The sequence below is a fragment of the Homarus americanus genome, unplaced genomic scaffold (genome assembly GCF_018991925.1).
Source record: "Homarus americanus isolate GMGI-L3 unplaced genomic scaffold, GMGI_Hamer_2.0 scaffold23578, whole genome shotgun sequence".
In the NCBI taxonomy this organism is placed as follows: Eukaryota; Metazoa; Arthropoda; class Malacostraca; order Decapoda; family Nephropidae; genus Homarus; species Homarus americanus.
The window spans coordinates 8,763,459-8,785,365 of NW_024733231.1; the positions used below are offsets into that span (position 1 = coordinate 8,763,459).

The 21,907-nt window shown below is 41.5% G+C and overlaps 4 protein-coding genes across 6 annotated transcripts; all 4 read left to right on the plus strand.

Annotated features, from left to right (window-relative positions):
* Positions 1–6,671: 6,671 nt before the first annotated feature.
* On the plus strand, positions 6,672–10,604 carry LOC121869719 (adhesive plaque matrix protein-like). 3 transcript variants are annotated; one of them, XM_042371280.1, is made up of 3 exons: positions 6,672–6,769; positions 6,940–7,155; positions 7,326–7,686. In XM_042371280.1, the coding sequence occupies exons 1-3, from the start codon at positions 6,764–6,766 to the stop codon at positions 7,611–7,613; spliced, it is 510 nt and encodes a 169-aa protein (XP_042227214.1). In that variant the 5' UTR covers positions 6,672–6,763; the 3' UTR covers positions 7,614–7,686. The 3 variants fall into 3 exon arrangements, with proteins under 3 accessions (XP_042227214.1, XP_042227216.1, XP_042227215.1); XM_042371282.1 differs by lacking the exons at positions 6,940–7,155; positions 7,326–7,686 and adding exons at positions 9,935–10,132; positions 10,251–10,604 and having other exon boundaries at positions 6,762–6,769; XM_042371281.1 differs by lacking the exons at positions 6,672–6,769; positions 6,940–7,155; positions 7,326–7,686 and adding exons at positions 9,729–9,759; positions 9,935–10,132; positions 10,251–10,604.
* A 1,880-nt stretch (positions 10,605–12,484) lies between these two features.
* On the plus strand, positions 12,485–13,528 carry LOC121869721 (cuticle protein 7-like). The gene is made up of 3 exons (XM_042371284.1): positions 12,485–12,627; positions 12,803–13,000; positions 13,174–13,528. The coding sequence occupies exons 1-3, from the start codon at positions 12,622–12,624 to the stop codon at positions 13,459–13,461; spliced, it is 492 nt and encodes a 163-aa protein (XP_042227218.1). The 5' UTR covers positions 12,485–12,621; the 3' UTR covers positions 13,462–13,528.
* Positions 13,529–16,749: 3,221 nt separating this feature from the next.
* On the plus strand, positions 16,750–17,962 carry LOC121869720 (cuticle protein 7-like). The gene is made up of 3 exons (XM_042371283.1): positions 16,750–16,773; positions 17,241–17,468; positions 17,635–17,962. The coding sequence occupies exons 1-3, from the start codon at positions 16,768–16,770 to the stop codon at positions 17,902–17,904; spliced, it is 504 nt and encodes a 167-aa protein (XP_042227217.1). The 5' UTR covers positions 16,750–16,767; the 3' UTR covers positions 17,905–17,962.
* A 2,335-nt stretch (positions 17,963–20,297) lies between these two features.
* LOC121869715 (cuticle protein 7-like) lies at positions 20,298–21,545 on the plus strand. The gene is made up of 3 exons (XM_042371275.1): positions 20,298–20,373; positions 20,859–21,104; positions 21,271–21,545. Exons 1-3 carry the CDS (start codon positions 20,368–20,370, stop codon positions 21,538–21,540), a joined length of 522 nt encoding a protein of 173 aa, XP_042227209.1. The 5' UTR covers positions 20,298–20,367; the 3' UTR covers positions 21,541–21,545.
* The last annotated feature ends 362 nt before the right edge of the window (positions 21,546–21,907 follow it).

Genomic DNA, 21,907 nt, shown 5'->3' on the forward strand with positions numbered 1-21,907 from the left:
TCTTACGAAGCTCAGTGACACGACCCATAGTCTTAGGAAGCTCAGTGACACGATCCATAGTCTTTCGAAGCTCGGTGATACGACCCCTACTATTACGAAGCTCGGTGATACGACCCCTAATGCCTAATGATGCCTGAAACCAAGTGTGTGTGTGTGGAAACGTTATCGTACCGTACTTATTGTTGTTGTGTAAAATCTACATTGATAAAATTCATGTCTTGTCCCTGTATAAACACACATATACACTGACCCATCCTAGTTCCTACTCTCTCTCTCGTCGGCTTTATTATCATAGATAATGACAACGCGGAAAACAATTTAGGTGTGTTTGTGTGTGGTTGGTTGGTTGGTTGGTTAGGTATGTCGCATGCTTATATATGTGTGTGTGTGTGTGTGTGTGTGAATGCATTTATTTGTGCTTGCCTCCGTGTGTTTGTGTGCTCGGTGTGGGCGCGTGTTTGAAAGCATTCAGAATAAGATCTCGTGTTTATTTTACACTCACTTTTAACCAGTACGTGACCTTGTGCTTTTGTGTGTGTGATAGACGTCTGTTTGTGCCTTCAAGCCTCGGTAACAGCAGAGGAAAGTGAGGGTGAAGTAAGAGCAGACAGCAGACACTTCAGGTTTAGCAGGCAGCAGCCTCTTCAGGTGTAGCAGGCAGCAGTCACTTCAGGTGTAGCAGGCAGCAGTCACTTCAGGTGCAGCAGAGAGCAGACACAGCAGGCGTGTCAGGCAGCAGACACAGCAGGCGTGTCAGGCAGCAGACACAGCAGGCGTGTCAGGCAGCAGACACAGCAGGCGTGTCAGGCAGCAGACACAGCAGGCGTGTCAGGCAGCAGACACAGCAGGCGTGTCAGGCAGCAGACACAGCAGGCGTGTCAGGCAGCAGACACAGCAGGCGTGTCAGGCAGCAGACACAGCAGGCGTGTCAGGCAGCAGACACAGCAGGCGTGTCAGGCAGCAGACACAGCAGGCGTGTCAGGCAGCAGACAGGGCAGCAGACACAGCAGGCGTGTCAGGCAGCAGACACAGCAGGCGTGTCAGGCAGCAGACACAGCAGGCGTGTCAGGCAGCAGACACAGCAGGCGTGTCAGGCAGCAGACACAGCAGGCAGTGTCAGGCAGCAGACACAGCAGGCGTGTCAGGCAGCAGACACAGCAGGCGTGTCAGGCAGCAGACACAGCAGGCGTGTCAGGCAGCAGACACAGCAGGCGTGTCAGGCAGCAGACACTTCAGGCGTAGCAGGCAATAAACACAGCAGGTGTAGCAGGCAGCAGGTGTAGGAGGCAGCAGACACTTCAGGTTCAGCAGGCAACAGACACAGGAGGTTCTCGGTCACACAGTCGCCGGTAATGACTCGAGATGATTACACACTTGGCCGGGCTGGAGGTCTGGGTCAGCCTGGTGAGAGGGTGTGGCCTGGTGACCTTGTTGGTGCACCTGTAAGTTACCACAACCAGTCACCAACTATCACTTATCGACCACACTCCCCTCCATTCACGCTCACCACTATCACTTAACGACCACACAATCACCACTCACGCCTACAAACAAGTCACCACTACCAATCACAGTCATCAACACCACTCATAACCCAGTAGACACAATTACCACTACCAATCACCAAACATAAACCACCACTACCACCAGTCACCAAACATAAACCACCACTACCACCAGTCACCAAACATAAACCACCACTACCACCAGTCACCAAACATAAACCACCACTACCACCAGTCACCAAACATACCACCAGTCACCAAACATAAACCACCACGTCACCAAACATAAACCACCACCACCAGTCACCAAACATCACCAAACCACCACTACCAGTCACCAAACCCACCACACCAACCAAACATAAACCACCACTACCACCAGTCACCAAACATAAACCACCACTACCACCAGTCACCAAACATAAACCACCACTACCACCAGTCACCAAACATAAACCACCACTACCACCAGTCACCAAACATAAACCACCACTACCACCAGTCACCAAACATAAACCACCACTACCACCAGTCACCAAACACCACCACCCATCAACCGCTGTCACTACCACCACCACCATCATCAATCACTAACCACAATGATCACTGCCACCACCAATCACCCACCACAATCACTCACTCTGTATAAACGACAATATCTTAAAGTATTATTCTGAATTTCTGAATGACAGTAAAAGCTCTGTAACTTGGTCATTTGGGTACAGTGGCTGAGTAGATACAGTACTCGCGTCTTGTCTGAAGGGTCACTGGTTTGATCCCTAGGCACTCTTAGTCCACCCAGCTGTAAATGGGTCCCTAAATTTACAAGTTAGGGAAGTAATCTGTGACTTAATATGATGTTTTGCCTTTATAACTTATAGCCATTGCTCAGGTGAAAATAAGCTTCGGTGTCTAATCTTCACGTGATCCAAATCTTGTTTTATAGCTTGAAAGAAGTATTCCTATAATCTTCCCATATATCATTGGTTGTAACTTAACCTGGATATAAGTAGGAATAAACGTACAATATACTAAACTAGGTCATACACTTAGTTACCTGGCAACTAGCCGTGATGACCGCGGGGTTCTCACGAGCTTACCTGTGTTAGGAGTCAGGATGTATTAATTGGATCACCTGAAGATTTAGGCACCTTAGCTTGTTTTACCTGATGACTAAATACCCTAGCAGTTGCCTAACCTATCCTACCCTATCGTAACATATACTACCCAACCTACCCTAACCTACCCTAACCTAATCTATCCTATCCTAACCTTATCTATGCTATCCTAACCTAACTGAACCTCATGAAAACGCCTCTAGACTCCTTGCCTCTCTATTGGTTGTTGCTATTAATAAATAAATTCATATTTGTTTTTCTGACGTCTGTGGTTCACTGTAATTGGCTGTTGTTAGTCTGTGTTTCTCCTCGTAGGTGGAACTTAGCCTAAGGTTCGTGTTTTATGGCTGGGGGGGTGGGGGGGAGGAAGAAGTAGAGAAGGTGGACGTGGAGAAACAGGAGGAGAGAGGAGGAAAACAAAAAGAGAGGGAAGGATAATTATCCCCATATTCTATACACATAAGGGACCAATACACACACACATACATACATACATACACACACATACACACACACATACACACTCGAAAACACAAAATCATTCACGTGGAAAGTAGTTTCTATAAATATAATATCCACAATGTTTCTATATCTATCCAGTAATTCCTAAACATAGTGAGTGTACAATAACAACACACACATACACACACACACACACACACATATACACACACACACACATACACATACACACACACACACACACACACACACAGACAGTCACATCAGCTAGTCAGCATGAGACAATAATATAGCAGGGGTCGGAGGAAGGGAGGGGAGGGAAGGGAAGGGACGGGACGGGAAGGAGGGAGGGTAGGGTAGGGAGGGTTACTCTAGGTGTTAGATAATGTTGTGCTGAGAACCCAAACTCAACCAGATCACTATTAGGTAGCCCCACTTTCACTGCCACTCCTCCACCTTGGTTACAACAGCGGCGAAGTCAGACCTCTCTCCCCCTCTCTCACCTCTCCACCACCGCCTCCTCCATCACTACCTCCACCCACATACCTCCACTACCTCACCTCTCCACCACTTCCTCCACCCACCCCATCTCCAATACCTCCTCCATCACCCCCCTAATTCGGAAAGACATTATCAGTTTGTCAGAAAAGACGGGCATAGGGCTGACTTACGCAACCAGAAATATTCAACCTCGGTTTTTCTGTAGAAGGAATTAAACCATTACAATTACCAGATAAACTATATATATATATATATATATATATATATATATATATATATATATATATATATATATATATATATATATATATATATATATATATATATATCTCTACCCAAGGTTCAGTGACATGACTTAATGGCTCGAGTCAGTGATATGGCTTAATGGCTCGCCTCCGTAGTATAGAGTATGATGGATAAATCTCTCATGACTTTAACTCTTTCAAGTCTTGGTGGTTTAAGTTTTAATGGTTTAACTCGTAACGGTTTAATTACTCAAGTTCAATTTGGTTTAACTTTTCATCTTAATGGTTTAATTTTTTATGTGGAATTGGTTTATTTTTTTAGTTCTAATGGTTGATTATCTTTAAGTTTTAATGGTTTAATTATCCTCTTCTAATGGTTTAACTCCTCTATATGGTTTAACTCCTCAATGTGGTTTAACTTTTCAGGTTTAAGTGGCATAATCATACAGGCATAAATACATATAATACAAATAGGCTAATTACAGGATCATTATAGTTAAAACCATTAAGCCTGAGTAATTATACAACAATAATCTAAACCACTATCTGCTCATTATTTAATCACCAAATAGTAATTAATTAAGAAGGCAATAATTAATAACTTTATTATTAATACAACAAGGTGTTAATAGTGGGGTTGTAATTTATTTATGTCTCAGATGTTCAGTTTATAAATTAATTTCTTAATGGTGTCAATTAATGGTTCTCTGTTTAGATTCTAATGGTTTATTGGTTAATGGGTTTATTGGTTAGGCTTTGTGGCTTTATTGGTTAATGTATTATGGCTTTATTGGTTAATGTATTATGGCTTTATTGGTTAATGTATTATGGCGTTATTGGTTAATGTATTATGGCGTTATTAGTTAATGTATTAATGTTAATTATTATGGCTTTATTGGTTAATGTATTATGGCGTTATTGGTTAATGTATTATGGCGTTATTAGTTAATGTATTATGGCTTTATTGGTTAATGTATTATGGCGTTATTGGTTAATGTATTATGGCGTTATTAGTTAATGTATTATGGCTTTATTGGTTAATGTATTATGGCGTTATTAGTTAATGTATTATGGCGTTATTGGTTAATGTATTATGGCGTTATTAGTTAAGGTATTATGGCGTTATTAGTTAATGTATTATGGCGTTATTAGTTAATGTATTATGGCGTTATTGGTTAATGTATTATGGCGTTATTAGTTAATGTATTATGGCGTTATTGGTTAATGTATTATGGCGTTATTAGTTAATGTATTATGGCGTTATTAGTTAATGTATTATGGCTTTATTAGTTAATGTATTATGGCTTTATTAGTTAATGTATTATGGCGTTATTGGTTAATGTCTCAAGCTTCATTGGTTAAGGTCTTCTGGTTAATATCTCGTAACTTTATCACATTAGTCCTCATGATGTAAGGGTAAAGTGGGTGGTGTGGGTGCAGGGTGTGTAAAGTGTGGGTGGGTGGGTGGGTGGGTGTAGTGTGGGTCGGAGGGTAAGGTGGGTGGTAGATGTGTGGGTGGGAGGTTGAGGTGGGTAATGGGCGTGTGAGTGGAATGGGTGACTTAGGTGGATTGATAAAGTTGAAAAATTGGATGCGCGGATGTGTGTGTGTGTGAAGGGGGGGAGGTAATAAAGGTCCTATATACTGTGAAAGAAAACATAATTAGAACGCTTTGATAGACTGAATAAGTTAAATACTCTTGAATAAAAAAAAATCATTTGTTTCACATTGATCTGACACTGGAATTTTTTTGGCCCACAACTCAGACGACAAGGTGACAATACCCACCTGTACCCGTGAGTAGGTCAGTAACTGCTTCATTGTGTCTCGTGTGATAGTTCATTCAAGTGGTTCACCGGTTATAAGACGATGTAACTCATTATCTTCTGATGTAATGAAGAAAATTTGCATTCCAATGGCTTATGAGGCAACGATGAAACAATCAACGAAACTGGTTCATGAACTAACGAGGTTGTTCATGATGTAATAACAAGTAACGATGGATTGTGTTGATTCAGAGACAAGAGATGAATCGTCTAGTAGTGTTTTCGTAGTTTACACCGTGAAATTCTTGATCTCTAAAGTGCTCAAGGCTAAATAGATACTTATTATAGTTTCCTCTGAACCACAACCCACATTTCTATGGATTTGTTATTATTTCCTCTTGACTTGGAGTGTCAGAATGTATCTCACCGACTCACTGAACTGGTATACAGATAATTAAAAAAAAATGGATCGAAAGTGCACAAAAAATCTACTATACTATACATCACCTTTAAAAAACATCAAGACAAAACACAATATAATCTCTCTCTCTCTCTCTCTCTCTCTCTCTCTCTCTCTCTCTCTCTCTCTCTCTCTCTCTAATGATTCATATGCAATAAAATAAGAAAATTATACGGATTTTGGAAGATAATTGTTTGTCCCAACGTCAAAAATATTAAATAAATCTGGACTAAGACGGATAACATTACATTCGGCATTCTTAATATGTTCTTCGTGTCTAAATAATAACTCAGTGATGCGGAATTTTATGCAGCTTAGATTAATAGTTTTGATGAATGAGTATCTGTAATGAATAACTGTGATGGATTAGTAAGTGTGGTGAATAAACGGCTGTGGTGAATACATGTAAGTAACTGTAGTCAATAATTACGTATAAAGTATAAGTGTGAATAATTATCTAACTTAAAATCACATTAAGTAACAGTAACAGTTTTATTATGTCATGCAGGAACTAAAATTGGTGATAGGATGGGCGTGGTAAATGACAGAAGTAATGCTGGACCCTCCCACCTGTCATTCACCTGAGGACCTAGAACACCGCCCTGCCTCACCCCTCCTCCTCCTCCTCCACACACACTAACCTTGGCAGCAAGTATATAAGAGGGAAGTGTAATGGCCACAACACAGTCTCTCAACAGTAACCAACATGAAGGTGAGCCAATACTACTATACGGATTTTTGGTTTTTTTCCTTTTGATTTTTAAAAATATTTTCGTTTTAGACATATTGTGATATATTGTTTATATGGCTGGTGTATTTAGATTATGATTGATGTTGTTGTTATATTTTACTAAATATTAGGTTTGTCTTTCCTCTATACAGGTCGTTCTCGTTTTAACACTGGTGGGTGTGGTTATGGCTACCCCGTCCTACAGGCCCACTCCATCCTACAGACCCGCCCCGTCCTACAGGCCTGCCCCGTCCTACAGGCCCGCACCGTCCTACAGGCCCACTCCATCATACACTCCCGCCCCAACCTACGCCCCAGCTCCCTCCTACAGGCCTGCTCCATCCTACAATCCAGCCCCATCTTATAATGTAAGTCACTTGTGTCCATTTCAAATTTTATGTCAGATCTTGTGTCGTCCAGATAAAAAAAAAATGCATCAGCTGTGTAATAATAGGATCGTGTTATTGTTTATTAGAAGTTGAACCAACTTTTATTTGAAAACCACAATGTATAACAAATCTTTACTGCAATCTTCCAGACTGTTCCCCAGTACAACTTCAACTACGCTGTGAAGGACGACTACTCCGGCAACGACTTCGGCCATGATGAAGCTCGTGACGGTTACAACACCCAAGGGTCGTACTACGTGCAGCTTCCCGACGGTCGTCTGCAGACTGTGACTTACACTGTCAACGGAGACTCTGGCTACGTGGCCCAAGTCTCTTACCAGGGAGAGGCTCAGTACCCCCACTACCAGCCATCCTACTCCCCCGCCCCAGCCTACAGACCTGCACCAAGCTACACACCCACACCCTCCTATGGCTAACCGTCATTATTGGTGGAAAAAGTGTTGATATATATGTATTATTTTTAATAAAGAAGATTCAAGAAACAATGAATTTCATGTTTGAGATCTTTCTTCAGTACATGACAGTTATTTACATCAGGTAGACTCAAGAACACCTCGTCATACATTGAGTTTTTATTGCCATCTGCTAACAAGACGACACCATCGATAGTGAGATGGTGGGTCGGTGTTAACACAGTACCTGTCTACCCACCAGTCGAAAAAACAGGAGACATTTATAAGACCAAAACACAGGCCACTGGAACACCAAAAACCTGTTTATCCTTACACTAAAATACTGAGACGGGTCATCCTCAGAAGCAGTTGAAGACAAGACACATGTGGAGAAATGTGTAATGCGTCATAGAGCGGTTGATGAACACTGCCATAACCAACCAATGTCATAGAACTATATTGAAAGGATTTATGCATGAAACGGCAGAAGACGAAATCGGAGTTACAAAATGATGACTAACTAAACTCACTCCAAGAATTCTTAAGTATAACGAGTCTACTTGCGAGAGCTGTACTAATCTTTAACCTATTGATAACTAGCTATTGATTGTGTCTTTGAGGCATTATATTAAGCTTCAGCCTACCAACAACTCAATAGTGTTCGTGTAGTGAAGTAACGCCAGCAGAAACATGTCCATGCTCAAGATTACGTCACGTGTCACTACAATGAAAATCAGTGGAATCGGACACAAAAGTTGCCCTGTTTATAGAGAACCCGAGGAAACGTTGGTGTTTTTACTAAGTTGTCCATCTACGCCAATACACAGGGACCTATTTTTGGAAACATTTCCCTGGTTAAACTTTTTAGTTGAAAACTTTCAATAATTTGTATACTTGAAATAATGAGAATTGTTACACGATATACAAGACTTCATTAGACCTCAGCACACAAGCGTCTTTTTTCTACTGTGGACACAACCCTTTAGTTTCCAATAGTACAAACTGTTAAGGTTTTATGGATCAAAACACACTGATGGACTTGATCTAATAAGCATTTTACACCGGTTTCTTATACCAGCATCAGTCATCAACTCAGTCGTCTGATCATTACGAAGAGAAAAAAATAGCAAAACGGACAAGTATCACATACCTCCAGGACCAGGCAAGTATTCTCACCTGTCTTCTTACAATAACAATGTTTCTGCAGTCGACCAGTTTACTGTTGGCTTCAATTTAAAGGAAGCTGTGGATTCTGTAGACTATGGTAGCGGTAAGTTGCGTAATAATTAATGGCTCATACCAAATTAATAAGACTCTCCAGTCTAGTGTTTACCGTCTCGCCCCTGTCACCCCTGCTGCTTCATGTGATACGGTTATCCCAGATTGTATTACTCCTCAGTCTTACACATTCCCTTCAGCTTAATTCATCTTAGCAGTGTAAAACAGGATTAATGAAAATGAAAAGGAAGTTATGAAATTTGTCTTAAAGTTCAGCATATTAGGAACCATAGAAATAGGCAACACAGTGATACAATTCTCCTATCTGAGTTTTGAGATAAACATCACAAATGCACTGCATGTTGCAGACTATACTGTAAGGGAGGGTAGTTATTTAACTTTCATTTAACGAAGTTAATGTCTGATAGAAAGTAAGTTCATAGTCAATGGACAACAAACAACGACAGATAGTTATTTCGTAATTATTGAAGTCCGGGATCAGTCAAGGACCAAAACATGTTGGTTATACCCTGGAGCTGTAGACACACCTAAAAATTCACAAGGAAGTTAGAGAAAATAGAAAGGGAAGTATGTTTAGTCTCGACAGTATTTCAAGTCCTCATCAGAACATAAAATCAAATGGTCAGAGCCTTTGCTTAATTTCTAATAGAGAGTTTTAGTCACTGACTTAATTTTACGTGTTTGTGAAATTTTATGATAACATGTATACATATCTCGACACCAATCTCTTATGTAAAGGTTAATGCCCTGTAGGTAAGTTGGCATGGTAGTAGTGGTGACCTGAGACCCTCCCACCTGTCATTCACCCGAGGACCCAGAACGTTGCCCAGCGTCCCCCCTCCTCCTCCACCCACACTAACCTTGGCAGCGAGTATATAAGGGAGAGGAGAGGCGTTCACAACACAGTCTCTCATAACCAACCAACATGAAGGTGAGCTAATACTACAGGGTATACGGATTATTTTTAATGTTTTCCTTTTGATTTTAAAGATGTCTATGTTTTAGACATTTTTTGATATATTGTCTATATGGCTGGTACGTTTAACATGTGAGTGATGTTGCTGTCGTCTTTTACTGAACATTATGTCTTTTGTTCCTCTACACAGGTCGTTCTTGTTCTAACACTGGTGGGTGTGGTTATGGCTGCCCCGTCCTACAGGCCCACTCCATCCTACAGGCCCGCCCCGTCCTATAGGCCCGCCCCGTCCTACAGGCCCACTCCATCATACACGCCTGCCCCGACCTATGCCCCAGCTCCCTCCTACAGGCCTGCCCCATCCTACAATCCAGCCCCGTCTTATAATGTAAGTCACTTGTGTCCATTATTTTTTTTTGTCGGTTCTTGTGGCGTGCAGATAAGAAATATATTGACATCAACGGTGTAATAATAGGATCATGTTATTCTTTACTGCAATCTTCCAGACTGTTCCCCAGTACAACTTCAACTACGCCGTGAAGGACGACTACTCTGGCAACGACTTCGGTCACGAGGAAGCTCGTGACGGCTACAATACCCAGGGGTCGTACTACGTGCAGCTTCCCGACGGTCGTCTGCAGACTGTGACTTACACTGTCAATGGAGACTCTGGCTACGTGGCCCAAGTCTCTTACCAGGGAGAGGCTCAGTACCCTCACTACCAGCCATCCTACTCCCCCGCCCCAGCCTACAGACCTTCACCAAGCTACACGCCCACACCCGCCTATGGCTAACTCTCATTATTGGTGGAAATAGAGTTGATAAATATGTATTATTTTTAATAAAGAAGATTCAAGAAACAACGAATTTCATGTTTGACCTCTTTGTTCAGTACATGACAGTTACTTACATCAGGTAGACTCAAGATCATCTCGTCTTAAATTGAGTCTCTTACAAACTACCAATATAGTTCTTCAGGTCTCATCATCAGAACAAGTTTTTCTTGCCATCTGCTAACAAGACGACTCCATTGATAGTGTGATTCTTGGGTTGGTGTTAACCCAGTACTTGTCTACCCACCAGACGAAAAACAGTTGACGTTTATAAAACCGCAACAGTGATTAATGTAAAACACAGGAGACTGGAACAGCAAAAAGCTGCTTATTCTTACATTAAAATAGTGCAACGGGTCATCCTCAGAAGCGGTGCCCTGAGAAGAGTTCCAACTTAAATGGTTGAGGACAAAATAAGTGGGGAGAAATGTGTAGTGCGACATCTGACGGTTGATGGACACCGCCATAACCAACCAATGTCATAGAAGTATATTGAAAGTTTTTATGCATGAAAGGGCAGAAGATGAAATCGGAGTTAAAAAAATTAAGACAACTATCAGATCACACTCCAAGAATTTTTAAGTATGACAGAGTCTACCTGCGAGACATAACTAATTTTTTGCCTGCTGATAACTAGCTATTGATTGTGTATTTGAAGCATTAACTTTCAGCCTTCCAACAACTCAACAGTGCTCGTGTAGTGAAGTAATGCTCAAGATTACGTTACATGTCACAACATTGAAAATAAATTGAATCCGTCCCCAAAATTTGCCCTGTAGATAACCCTAGAAAGCATTGGAGTTAGCACTAAGTTATCCATCCACGACAATACTTGGGGACCTAAATTTATAAGCATTTCCCTGGTTACAATTTTTAGGTGAAAACTTTCGATAATTTTTATACCTGAAAACATGAGAACTGTTTCCACGACTTATAAGACTTCATTGACCCTCAGTACATAAGCAGTTTTTTTCCTACTGCGAACACAACCCTTTAGTTTCCAATTATACAAACTGTTAAGGTATTCCAGCATTAGTTATCACCTGAGTCGCCTGATCATTAAGAAGAGAAAATTAATAGCAGAAGGGTTAAGTATCACGTACCTCCAGGACCAGGTAAGTGTTCTCATCTGTCTTCTTACAATAACAATGATTCTTTGGTTCACCAGTTTACTGTTGAATTCAATTTGGAGGAAGTTGTGGTGTCTGTATGCTATGCTAGCGGTACCATCCGAGCTCATATGCACTGGTCCTACTGCTTCATGTGATACAGTTATCCCAGCTTGTATTGCCCCTCAGTCTAAGGTGTTCCCTTCATCTTAATTCACCTTAGCAGTATAAAACAGGATTAACGCGAATGAAAAGGAACTTATGGCATTTGTTTTACCATTCAGCATATTAGAAACCATAGAAATAGCCAAAATAGTGATATAATTCTCCTATCTGAGTTTTGAGATCAACATCACTGAGGGTAGTTGTTTCAGCATCACTTTACAAAGCTAATGTCTGATACAAAGTGAGTTCATTGTTACTGGACAACAACAGCGGCAGAGAGATATTACGTGATTACTGAAGTCATGGATCAGTCAAGGACCAAAACATGATATATCAGTAATGTAGGTAATACCCTGGAGCTGTAGACACACCTAAAACCTCACAAGGAAGTTAGAGAAAATAGAAAGGGAAGTTTGTTTAGTCTCGACAGTATTTCAAGTCATCATCAGAACATATAATCAAATGTTCAGAGCCTTTGCTTCATCTCTAATTAAGAGTTTTATTTTGTAACTTAATCTTACGCGTTTATGAATTTTATAATAACATGTATACATATCTCGACACCAATCTCTTATGTAAAGGTTAATGCCCTGTAGGTAAGTTGGCATGGTAGTAGTGGTGACCTGAGACCCTCCCACCTGTCATTCACCTGAGGACCCAGAACGTTGCCCAGCTTCCCCCCTCCTCCTCCACCCACACTAACCTTGGCAGCGAGTATATAAGGGAGGGGAGAGGCGTTCACAACACACAGTCTCTCATAACCAACCAACATGAAGGTGAGCTAATACTACAGGGTATACGGATTATTTTTAATGTTTTCCTTTTGATTTTAAAGATGTCTATGTTTTAGACATTTTTTGATATATTGTTTATATGGCTGGTACGTTTAACATGTGAGTGATGTTGCTGTCGTCTTTTACTGAACATTATGTCTTTTGTTCCTCTACACAGGTCGTTCTTGTTCTAACACTGGTGGGTGTGGTTATGGCTGCCCCGTCCTACAGGCCCACTCCATCCTACAGGCCCGCCCCGTCCTATAGGCCCGCCCCGTCCTACAGGCCCACTCCATCATACACTCCCGCCCCAACCTACGCCCCAGCTCCCTCCTACAGGCCTGCGCCGTCCTACAATCCAGCCCCGTCTTATAATGTAAGACACATGTCGATTTCCAATTAGTATTAAAGATTCGTGCCACACAGGTAAGAATTAATGTTACATCAACTGTGCAATAGTAGGCCCATTCGTTATACTTTATCAAAGATGAACCAACTTTTATTTACTGAAGCACAAGGTTAAAAACAGTCTTTAATTCAATCTTCCAGACTGTTCCCCAGTACAACTTCAACTACGCCGTGAAGGACGACTACTCCGGCAACGACTTCGGCCACGAGGAAGCTCGTGACGGCTACAACACCCAGGGATCGTACTACGTGCAACTTCCCGACGGTCGTCTGCAGACTGTTTCTTACACTGTCAACGGAGACTCTGGCTACGTGGCCCAAGTCTCTTACCAGGGAGAGGCTCAGTACCCCCACTACCAGCCATCCTACTCCCCTGCCCCAGCCTACAGACCAGCACCAAGCTACACACCCACACCCGCCTATGGCTAACTCCCTTTCTTGACCGAAAAGGGAAAGAAATATTTATCATAATTTCTAAGTAAATCTAAAGAAATCATTCATTTCCTTTTGCTATCCTTTTCGACGATTGATTCTCATATCATATCATCAAAGTTCAAGAGTTCCTCGTTACATATTTGTCAATCTGATTTTTTTTTCAGGTTTTGTTATAGAACGTTCTACAGTATTATTATTTACAACTTGGCTCAACTTTAGTAAGGAATTATTTTCATCCATTAGCCAATTTTGACCTGAAGGTTATTTTTGTGATCCATACCGTGTGTTTATTTGTGGGCGGATCTGTAACTCGAAACTTGTAAGTAGTCTACAAAAATGAGTTGGATCAACTTGAAGGTTGGTTGTCTTCACCATTACCACTCAGGCGAGTCCATAAACATTTTGGGGGACACAGACTAGGAGGAGAAAGTTACTCCTGGAAAACAAACCTGACTTAGTTTTATATAGAAGTAAGATTAATCATAGTATTTCTAGATAAAGTATCAGCGTAAGACACCTCTAAATTTTCCTTCTCGGTTCCTAAATTCAACCACTAGTTTAAGTGAAATCTGGAGTTCTGCTTAAAACACAAAAACAAAAGGTCATCTGCCTGATTTGGTAAAGTAGTTAGCTCGTGGTTACAAGCACAACAAATCTTGGTTATACCTGTCACCTCAACCTGTATTAGTTGTCACAAGACTCACTAGATGGAGTAACTAAAGAAGAGGAAACTGAATGGATGAAAAAGTATTTTTTGTTTTTAGTATTTCACTTGAGAAGGGACGTGTAGCATGCACAGACCTACAGGGACTTATCTGCTAGTGTATTTGGAGGCAGAGATAAAACAAAACTGCGAGGCAGACGGTTGTAGGACTACTGCTGCTGCTGACATTCCTGTAATTGTATTATACCAGTGTGAATGTTTTATGGTCCAATAATATCTATCAATTTATTGTTGCCTTTAATTAGGAGGGAATTCTAGATTATGTACAGTGAGGTAGCGGCTTCAGGCGCGTGGGACTTGACAAACTAATTGAAGTGTTATACCAGAGAAGTTTCTGATTGATGCAGTATTGGGCGTCTTGCAGTATTAGCGAATATGAAGAAGTCACTTAAATTTAGTTTTGTTTCACAATATGAAATGAAATTGATGTGATAAACAACGTCTTGCATCAGCGCCTTCTCTAGTGTTCGACAATTACGAAAAATCATCAATAAGGAACACAGAGTTGTGATACTGATATCTAAACTTAAACAGCGCTTATATGTATCAAATTCCAAGTCATGGCGGTAGTTAGTTCACCTGAGTTTATCGTGAAAGTGAAGGTGAAAGAGGGTCCCATAGCCATGACTGTTTGTAAGGGACAGTGTCAACACAGCACACAGGGCGGCATCGTGGTCGGCACTGCATTCGAATACCTTCACCTCCCAACTATATAGTTAAGTACGGTACGAATTACAGCTGGGTGGAATTGGGGTGATCCGGGATCGAACCAACAACGCTTAGTACAAGAGGCAAGAGATGTGCCCTCATCCCGTGAACTTATCGTAACAAGTGGAAAAATATGAGCTTGCGTTATAGAGATGGCTAAGCTGTTTTAACCTGCTGAAACACTACCATCTGAGGTCTGTTAAAATATAGTGCGCCATACTCTTGACGTGCTTACCTGAGCTGTTCTTTCCCGCTCTCACACTTACTCCGGGGTACTGGACCACCCTCACATCGTCTTCTCGTGTTTACACCCAATCTGGGTGCACTAGGCTGAATCTCAGGTTTTCCTTGACGTCCACCAGCACATAACCACAATCATTTCCTTATTTCCTTCCCAGGAGGAACGTTAGGGGCCTCCAGGGTGCAGACGGCTCCTTCGTCTTAAAGAGGGTGGATTGTCGGGGGACAGTAATTGCTGACTGACGTAAGACCCGACTCCACTTCCTTCTGCAGCCTTCACTGCTTCCCTGACAACCATTCCTCTGTGGAATGTTATCATCTGTCTATATCTCCTGACATTATCTTTCTCTCTGACACCAGTTATCTAGGCTGCCTCTACTCACCTCTACCAGATATCTGACAACAAACTTCACCATTAAATCTTCTTTACCTTCTATGTCCTTTATCTTCCACCTGACTCCTCAGTTATGTGGAATTCTTCAACTACTTCACCACTTGTCACGGATATTGATCTCTTCGCGGGATCCCTTGTTGCAGGAGAATACACTTTACACAATAAAGAATGTTTCAACACTACCGTGGATGATCCCAGTAGAGTCAAGACCCTTTATTCACTCCAGGTTAAGGTCATAGATAGATAATAATCAAGCATCCAATCCTAATACCTTGTTATCACAAACAGTTTTCTTACACAATTGAGTTCTTTTTCACTTTTAACTTTTTGGGGAGTTTCCTGGTGGTCTTCTAGTCATAATACATCCACCCTCACTCCCTCCCTGTCCACACCGACGGCTACGCTCTGGGAAGGCTCGGTGGTCTTCCTCGCGTGGTTTAAACTATGAGTTTCCCTGGGATGATTATCGCTTAACTGGCCACGACGCCTCAGGATATGCTGACCACAAAGCGGAAGTCATCGTGTCTGGGAAGTAATCCAACATCTTTTATTTTACTAAACTAAGTCTTTCTCTTAGTCGTTCGTGCTCTGACGTCAGAGATAAAGCATCATACCCTGAAACTCTTCCCTTCTCCTGACTCTCATTCTGCCTTTACTCCTACTCCTACTCGTCAAAACAAGTACACTTATATTCAGATTAAGTATGTCTTCACTTCCTCTTCATCTGATAACATTATTTTGCTTTTACCTATCCACTTAATTCTTTTGATAATTGAATATCTTTCTTCACTTTCTATCCCTACAAACACCCAGAGATGTTGTTATGATTGTGTAAATAATCTATTGCATTATTCAATGTTTTTGAAATTTAAACAAACTTGAATGGTAAATGCTGATTAAAAAGAAATGAAAGAATTTTGATTTAAATATATTTTTTTTCATACAATTCGCGGCTCATAACAAATATATAGTTGCCGACCAACACGTACCAACATGAGAGTGCATCGAGGTGTTTGGTACAGTTCACAAGGTTAACGATTTGACAGTAAGAGGGCGTGGCCTATGACAAATCAGGGTCAAGACCCACCTTTCAGAGGAACCCAGAACTCCCCCTCACTCCCCCTTCCTCTCTCCTTGCCCCCCTCCCTGCCTCCTCCTTCACCATGGCACTGAGTGAGTATATAAGTGGGAAGCTCTGGCAGTCAACAACACAGTTCCTCTCATCTCCCACAATATGAAGGTGAGCCAAGACTACACTAGTACATCCTATAGAGTGTTGTTGTTCATATACTTACGCTACGATGATAATATTTGCTATAACACAATGTACTCCAATATGACTTCTTTACATATTAATTATATCGAGTTGTTTCAGATATCATTCCAGTGTTAGTCTTGACATTGAAAAACGGATTAAATACAAAAAACTGTAAATAGATTGATAGACTATGTTAACCTTAAATAATTATCGTTTTAAAGTATTGAGTTAAGTTACGTCTTGCTGCCTATAGGAAGTATGAGAACTGAAATATCGTGAAGAGCAACAACCTTTTCATTACAGTTTAGCAAATTGCATAGTGGCTAAAAAAAATGTTAGTTCAGGTCTATATTACTGCACCAAACATAGGAAAAAGAAAGTGGATCATGTGAGGCTGGTGCGTGTAAAATACTGGTGTGGTGAATTACGTCCGCTGTTCCTCTACACAGGTCGTTCTTGCTCTAACTTTATTGGCTGTCGTTGTGGCTGCCCCGTCCAGGCCCCGCTATGGTCACTCTCCAACTCCATCCTACAGGCCTGCCCACTACAGGCCTGTTCCATCATACAGTCCCACTCCCTCCTACAAGCCCACTCCATCATACAGGCCCACTCCATCCTACAGGCCCACTCCAACCTACGCCCCAACTCCATCCTACAGGCCTGCACCATCATATAATGTAAGTCCCCCTATTAGTTTTATATTTTCTCTCAAGCAAATATATAGTTATTCTGTCATACAAAAGACTGTAAATATAATAATGCATTACAGGGTTCAATAGATGTGTTGCGAAGTAGAATATTTGTCCATTATATATAATAATATTTTTATTGAATCTTCCCCAGACTGTTCCTCACTACACCTATAACTACGCCGTGAAGGACGACTATTCCGGTAACGACTTCGGCCACCAGGAGAACCGTGACGGCTACGACACCCAGGGGTCGTACTCTGTGCAGCTTCCCGACGGTCGTCTGCAGACTGTGACTTACAATGTCAACGGAGACTCAGGCTACGTGGCCCAAGTCTCTTACCAGGGAGAGGCTCAGTACCCTCACTACCAGCCATCCTACTCCCCCGCCCCAGCCTACACACCCACACCCTCCTATGGTTAACTGATAACATATTACCTTGTTCATATTTATTCCTGACCAATAAAACGCAAGAACTTTACCCAGAAGTTATCTTTCCCTGATGAAGTGTGTAAGAAGGACAATTATCCACACAGCCATCGCCAGTCACTTAAATGGTGATCAGCTGCTAGTTACAAAATATATATGAAGTTTGTAGCTTTTAAGTAAATATAATCTTTACTGACCCAATTAGCGTACCTTACCCAATCTAAACTAACCTAGCCTAACCTAACCTTACCTTACCCTAATAATTCAGGTACACTTTGGTCTACAGTGCATTGTGATATTGAAAAACGTCTTAAATTAAATAAAATCAATGATATAATTTACTGACTAATTTCCATAAAATTATACCATGTCATTTTTCCTACTAGTCTTGTTATTGTAAACTCGACCACTGATAAAATTTTATCCTGGTGACTTGAGTGTAGACCTTCCTGATGGTGGTGAAGTGATGGCTAATGGTAGTGAGTGTTTGTTATGTGTTTTGTCCTTACTCGTGAGGAAGGTGTTAAGGGGTGAGGGTGAGAGAGGGTGACAGTGAGAGGGGAAGAGCACTTAGTCTTATAAATATAGACTGCGCGGACGTGTCTCACATGAGGTGCATAGAAGAAAGAATAAAATTAGAAGAGTAAGAAGAAAGAAGAAAGAAGAAAGAAAAGAGCAGGTCCAGCCAAAACAGCAGAAAGGTAAAGTGACCATTTATCCCAACACCAGGCAGCCACACACCACCCACACCTTCCTACACCCATGTTGTAACCTCCTACACCTTCAGTCAACACCTTCACCGGTCACTAAGCATGGCAACTCTGTGAACATTCATACTCAGTCACCATGTAGTACAGTGAAACTCTACCGAGGATTTACACTATTTCTAATCAACTAAATTCTCCCAGATGCTATAGAAATGGTTAGTCTTATTACAGTATTATAACGATAAGTCAGGTTAATCACTAGGCCTCAGTTCATGTGCAACTATTTGCATCGTTACACTGCAATAATGTTACACTGCAACACCTTGTTACAATGTAACACTCTGTAACACTACAACACCCTGTAACAAGGCAATACCCTGTAACATCGCAACACCCTGTAACAAGCCAATACCCTGTAACATTGCAACACCCTGTAACATTGTAACACCCTGTAACACTACAACACCCTGTAACACTAGGACATACTGTAACATTGCAACACCCTGTAACACTGCAACACCCTGTAACATATCATAATACACAAGTAGAAAAGTAACTTGTATCAACATATTCTCACAGCTATTAAGAAAAACACAATATTTATAAAGTAATCATAAACTCTATATTTGTTAGGAAGTAGATGTGATGTGTTATAGAGTGGTAAAGTGCCTCTCTACCCTCGGGAACTGAGGAACTGACTCTCCCTCACCTAGACCTTTATCAACATCATGACATTTACTTTCATTGGTCGTCTGTTTATTTTTTCTTACTCATTTGTCTTTTTCCTCTATGGTTATCATGTAGTGGTTATCATGATTTGTGGTCATCATGCACTGTGGCTATCGTGCAGTGTGGTTATCATATAGTGTGGCCGGATTCAAGAACAATCACACACTCTCCCTTCTCGCGTTGCCATTCACTCACTCGTTTCTTGTTTTCGTAAATGACTTTCCGAAATAAACATCTGATGGTCTGAAGACAATAGCTTGAACCGCTTAGACCTAAAAAAACAAAAGGGCAATAATTATTATATCGAGAGACAGAGACACTTCGACGTATTCCATAATTGACTTAACTAATGATTGTGTTAATTAGCTTTTGGAGACGCAACAAGAGAAGCACAGTTGAGGGTGTGTCCTGACATTATAAGTCTATTACCTATACTCAAGCTAGGCTGACACAATACACCGTGGGGTTTGTGAATCAACCCAAGGCGTCAGTCGCATGGGCCTGGCCTCATATATCACAGATAGGTTGAGACATATAACTTCTCCTGTGGTATGGAGATTTGTGAGTCAGTTGTGTTTTTACGAGGTGATGGTGATATGGTTTTACTACTGGTACTGTCTCACTCCTGTTATCAGTCACTTATTACATCCTGAGACACGATAACTATCAACCCAGTGTGATAGCCATCCTAGCAACGCATACAGATATAATGTGTTGATCCCCGTAAAGAAAAACAAAGACGGTCATAAGAAAGTACATGTTCGTTGCTGACCAAAATATGGGTATTATAGAGTGAGTCGAGGTGTTTGGTGCAGTTCACAAGGCTAACGATCTGGTAGTAAGAGGGTGAAGAGGGCGTGGCCTATGACAGACCAGGGGCAGGACCCGCCCACCATGGAACCCAAAACACCTCCCCCCCTCACTTTCAGCTCCCGACCTCCTCCCTCACCATGGCACTGAGTGAGTATATAAGTGGGAAGCTCTGGCAGTCAACAACACAGTTCCTCTCATCTCCCACAACATGAAGGTGAGCCAAGACTACACTAGTACATCCTATAGAGTGACGTTATTCATATATCATGTTACGATCGTAATATTTGCCGTAACACAATGTACTACAATATCACTTCTTTACATATTAGTTACTTCGACTTATTTCAGATAGCATTTCAGTGTGAGTCCGGACGTTGAGAAAAGGATTAAATACATAAATGGTAAATCGAGTTAGACTCGATGTTAAACTAAAATAAGGATCGTTTTAAAGTACTGAGTTAATTTTCATCTTGCTGCCTCTAGGAAATTATGAGAACTAAATATCATGTAGAGTAAAAACCTTTTTCTTTAAATTTTAGCAAATTGCGTAGTAGCTAAAAAAAATGTTAGTTCAGGTCTATATTACTGCATCAGACATAGGAAAGAGAAACTGTATTATGTGAGGCTGGTGCTTCTAAAATGTTGGTGTTGTGGTGGTGGTCCCTGACTGAATATTACGTCCGCTGTTCCTCTACACAGGTCGTTCTTGCTCTAACTTTGGTGGCTGTCGTTGTCGCTGCCCCGTACAGGCCCCGCTATGGTCACTCCCCAATTCCCTCCTACAGGCCTGCCCACTACAGGCCTGTTCCATCATACAGGCCCACTCCATCATACAGGCCCACTCCATCCTACAGTCCCACTCCCTCCTACAGGCCCACTCCAGCCTACAGGCCCACTCCATCCTACGCCCCAGCTCCTTCCTACAGCCCTGCACCATCTTATAATGTAAGTCCCCTTATTAGTTTTATATTTTCTCTCAAGCAAATATAAAGTTATTCTGTCATATAAAACACTGTAAATATACTAATGCATTACAGGGTTCAAATGATGTGTGGCGAAGTAGAATGTTTGTCCATTATATATTATAATATTTTTATTGAATCTTCCCCAGACTGTTCCTCACTACACCTATAACTACGCCGTGAAGGACGACTATTCCGGTAACGACTTCGGCCACCAGGAGAACCGTGACGGCTACGACACCCAGGGGTCGTACTCTGTGCAGCTTCCCGACGGTCGTCTGCAGACTGTGACTTACAATGTCAACGGAGACTCTGGCTACGTGGCCCAAGTCTCTTACCAGGGAGAGGCTCAGTACCCCCACTACCAGCCATCCTACTCCCCCGCCCCAGCCTACACACCCAGACCCTCCTATGGTTAACTGATAACATATTACCTTGTTCATATTTATTCCTAACCAATAAAATGCAAGAACTTTACCCAGAAGTTATCTTTCCCTGATGAGTGTGTAAGAAGGACAATTATCCACACAGCCATCGCCAGTCACTTAAATGATGATCAGCTGCTAGTTATAAAAATATATGAAGTTTGCAGCGTTTATGAGAATCGAATTTTTACCAACCAAATTAGCCTATCTTTCCCAAAATAAACTAATCTAACCGTAACTAACCTAACCATACCTTAGCTGATTCAGGTATAGTTTAGTCTACATTATGAGACTAAAAAACGTCTCTAATGAAAAAGAACCAATTTCATCATTTGTTGACTGATTTATATTAAATCATGTC

Bases quoted from the DNA above. Each gene is read 5' to 3' on its own strand.
- LOC121869715 (XM_042371275.1), top strand. The intron at 21,105-21,270 runs GTAAGTCCCCTT...AATCTTCCCCAG, and splicing joins GCCCTGCACCATCTTATAAT to ACTGTTCCTCACTACACCTA.
- LOC121869719 (XM_042371280.1), top strand. The intron at 7,156-7,325 runs GTAAGTCACTTG...GCAATCTTCCAG, and splicing joins ATCCAGCCCCATCTTATAAT to ACTGTTCCCCAGTACAACTT.
- LOC121869720 (XM_042371283.1), top strand. The intron at 17,469-17,634 runs GTAAGTCCCCCT...AATCTTCCCCAG, and splicing joins GGCCTGCACCATCATATAAT to ACTGTTCCTCACTACACCTA.
- LOC121869721 (XM_042371284.1), top strand. The intron at 13,001-13,173 runs GTAAGACACATG...TCAATCTTCCAG, and splicing joins ATCCAGCCCCGTCTTATAAT to ACTGTTCCCCAGTACAACTT.